Raw genomic sequence first — 3,557 nt, forward strand, 5'->3', positions numbered from 1 at the left:
AAGAACGAGGTTGTGTCCGCTGATGAAGCACGATTCATCCGACGTTTTACTATATGAGACCAAAAATGAGGTATATCCCAATCTCAATTGGACCATACTACAGAAAACAGTGTTGAATGAGCGTCGACCATTAAAAACATTTTAGGGGCCATAAAAGTTTTGGATCAAGCTGATTTTTGTTTTTTCCCTTCATCTGAGCCTATATGACCTAATCAACAGATTGGATGTCAAATAAATAGTATAGCGGGCCTTAGGAGGATTTTAATGGTGGATATCCAATCACTATTGTTTTCATGTGGTGTGGTCCACCTGAGATTTATATCCTATAATTTTTGGTAACAAGCAATAAAATGATCTGTACAAATGGATTAATGAAATGGATGAAACCGGACCTGACTAGAATGGCCCACCTAAAATAAATGTGGATACCCAATCATAGAAGAAATCCGAGAAATGCCAAGTGAGAGGTGGCCCACCACGAACATATCCAAACAAACAAAATCAAGCCAATCGGTGGGCCACAGAGCACCGACAGATGTAAATGGGCCTAGTTTGGATTATGATGGCCCTCAAATAAAAGGTGTTTCCAAACAAGCCCACTTATATATTGGGCCCAAAAACACATGGAGAAATGATCACGGCCCATTTTTATTCCGGTAAGTATCATTTAAAGACCGAGAAGTCATGATTAACGACCGAAAACGCTCCATCAAGAACGAGGTTGTGTCCGCTGATGAAGCACGATTCATCCGACGCGAGGAACAAAGCAGCCTCAGCCACGTGCCCTGCCTCCAACAGAATTCCTTGCAGATTGCTCATGGCCCGTATCATCGCTTCTGACTTCTGATCCCAACCGTCCGCTTGGAACGACATCCGAGTAGGGATGGCGAATGGAGAGATGCAATTGACCCTGATCCCATGCTTCCCTAGCTCGCTAGAAGCTGATCGGACCAAGCCCAGTAGTGCATGCTTAGAGATTGTGTACGCGTGTGGGCCCGTGCCACCCATGGTCGCTGCGATGCTAGCCGTACATATGATCGACCCACGTATCTGATTGGCCACCATCACACGTGCCGCGTGCTTTATGAAGGCGGCGGCCCCACGCATGTTGACGGCCATCGTGCGGTCCACGTCTCCCATGTCCATCTCCAGAATGCTGCCAGTTGTGCCCAAGACACCAGCGTTGCTGAACACGATATCCAGGCGGCCGTACTTCTTGAAGGTGTGGCCCACCGTCTCCTGCACCTGATTCTCATCCGTTACATCGCAGTGTTTGTAGTAGGACTTATCTGGGCCTATGGATGCCATGACCTGATGGCCCAGATCATCTTGGACGTCCGCGATTATGATGAACGCTCCATTTTCAGCGAATAGCCGTGCAGTGGCTTCACCGATCCCGCTGGCTGCACCTGTGATTATGGCCACCTTACCATCCAATCTGAAATGCATACAAGGCCATCAGATGTTAGGGAATGTAGGAAAGAGATCCAGCCGTTCATCTGTGGGCATCATTTTACGTCGGCCGTACGTATATTAAAAGTGGACGTTAGAATAGAATGATCAGTGGCCCACGGTCAATATGCACGTGCGACCGCGCTGGGTCCATTTGGGGCCACGTAGATACTGTAGGCCCACCTGATGGACGGCCAGGATCTTGCACACGCAGTACGAATAGAGAGATACGAAATTCGGATAAATCTGTAGGAGCTTTGTTGAGGCCATCGATTCCCTTCACACAACGCAGCATACCAGCTGAACCGTGCATCAGGTGGGCCTCACCATGTAGATCAACCGGCCTACCAATCAGGCCCGTTGATTCATCGGGTGGGTAGTTCAGGAATGGACCACAAAGACAGTGGACGGTTTAGATGAACTTTGCTAATGGTACACATTCAATCGTACAGGTGTGGCCCACCTGAGAATGTTTGGGTTTTGAAAGCTCAAATCAACGGACCTAGGAGGATTAGAAGTTCACCTTGGCTTAGACATGATGATGATGATGAGAAATGGGCCACCTGGTATGATCTTAGATATAAGGTTTGGAACGAGGATGGTCTTTTTATAGTTTCTTTCAGTGGAGCCGGAGGCGGCTTCGATGGATCCCCACACCAGATGCACCAATGTCAGTGTATCCCCGACTGTGGGTCCCACCTTGATGTACGTGAATTACATCCACGCCGTCCATCAGTTTTGAAAGATTATTGTATAGTAATACTACAAACATTAAGCAGATAAAATATCATCTAGACCACACCACAAGAAACAGTGGTGATTGACAATTAAAAACATCTTGTGGGCCATACAAGTTTTGGATCAAGCTAATATTTGTGTTTTACCTTCATCCAGATATTTTTTACCTATCAAAATGTTGGTTAATTGGAAAATTAAAAATTTCCGTGGCCCCTAAAAGTTTTAATGGTGGATATTCAATCACCACATTTTTACTGTGGTGTGTTCCACATAAGACTACGTTGTATTTAATTTTTTACGTGATACCTAAAATGATGTTTAAAGACGGATGGACATATTGGATGCAAGGAAAATACATCATAGTGGGCCCCACATGAACGATTCACCGACCTCAGTGGATCCGGGGATTCACCGAAGCCGCATAATGATTGCCCCGCCTCCTTCTTGTAATCCGCGGACTATTGAATTGAAATCGTAGAGTGCTGATTGGGCCATGCATACAGATGATCTGAACCGTTCAAGAGTTAGATCCCACAATAAATAAGGAATAGGTAAACTCTGTCTGGCAAAAACTAATCATTTCCGTTTGAACGCGCACCGATTACATCCTAGAATGCTCAACGGTTTATATTCAATTTGTTTTATGAATGGATAGGACCACTTGGGCCCTGCCTTCTGAAGTGCGTCAATCCACATAGCTCAGCTGGTGTACTACTGTTCACTTCGGTAGTCTGAGGACTACTCCTGCTTTCTGTCGATGTTTTTTAATTCCATAATGATGTCAGCTATGTTGAATCCACGCCGTTGCTTATTGCATGGGGATGCCTGCGCTTGTTGAATCCATGCCGTTGTTTCGATCAGAGGTTGGTTTCACTGGTTCGCCTTTATTTTATTGCCATGACATGTCTCGGACTCAATCAGTACGGCCATAAGGAAGCAACAAGGCGCTCAACGGGTCCAAGATGGACCCGACCCGATTTTGTCATGGAAAAGGATTGGCTACTCCCCCTGCCACCAGCCCGGTGGCTGGTGGTCGGTGCTCTGTGGGCCCCACCATGATGTATGTGTTTCATCCATTCCATTCATCCATTTTTCACGGTCATTATAGGGCTTGATGCCAAATTTAAGAGGGATATAAATTTAGGGTGGACCACGCCACAGGAAAACAATAGTGATTGAATATCCACCATTAAAATCCCCCTAAGGCCCACTGTACTGTTTATTTGACATCCAATCTGTTAATTAGGTCATTCAAGCCCAGATGAAGGGAAAAAACAAATATCAGCTTGATCCAAAACTTTTATGGCCTCCAAGAGGTGGTTAATGGTCGGCACTCATTCAACACAGTTTGTGTAACGTGGTCCATT

The 3,557-nt window shown here is 45.8% G+C and overlaps 1 protein-coding gene across 1 annotated transcript; it reads right to left on the reverse strand.

The window, feature by feature from the left end:
* Nucleotides 1-583: 583 nt before the first annotated feature.
* On the reverse strand, nt 584-2,067 carry LOC131231649 (short-chain dehydrogenase reductase 3b-like). The gene is made up of 2 exons (XM_058227915.1): nt 1,976-2,067; nt 584-1,438 (listed from the first exon to the last, which is right to left on the reverse strand). Exons 1-2 carry the CDS (start codon nt 1,987-1,989, stop codon nt 664-666), a joined length of 789 nt encoding a protein of 262 aa, XP_058083898.1. The 5' UTR covers nt 1,990-2,067; the 3' UTR covers nt 584-663.
* Between the last annotated feature and the right edge of the window lie 1,490 nt (nt 2,068-3,557).

The sequence above is a fragment of the Magnolia sinica genome, chromosome 17, assembly GCF_029962835.1.
Source record: "Magnolia sinica isolate HGM2019 chromosome 17, MsV1, whole genome shotgun sequence".
In the NCBI taxonomy this organism is placed as follows: domain Eukaryota; kingdom Viridiplantae; phylum Streptophyta; class Magnoliopsida; order Magnoliales; family Magnoliaceae; genus Magnolia; species Magnolia sinica.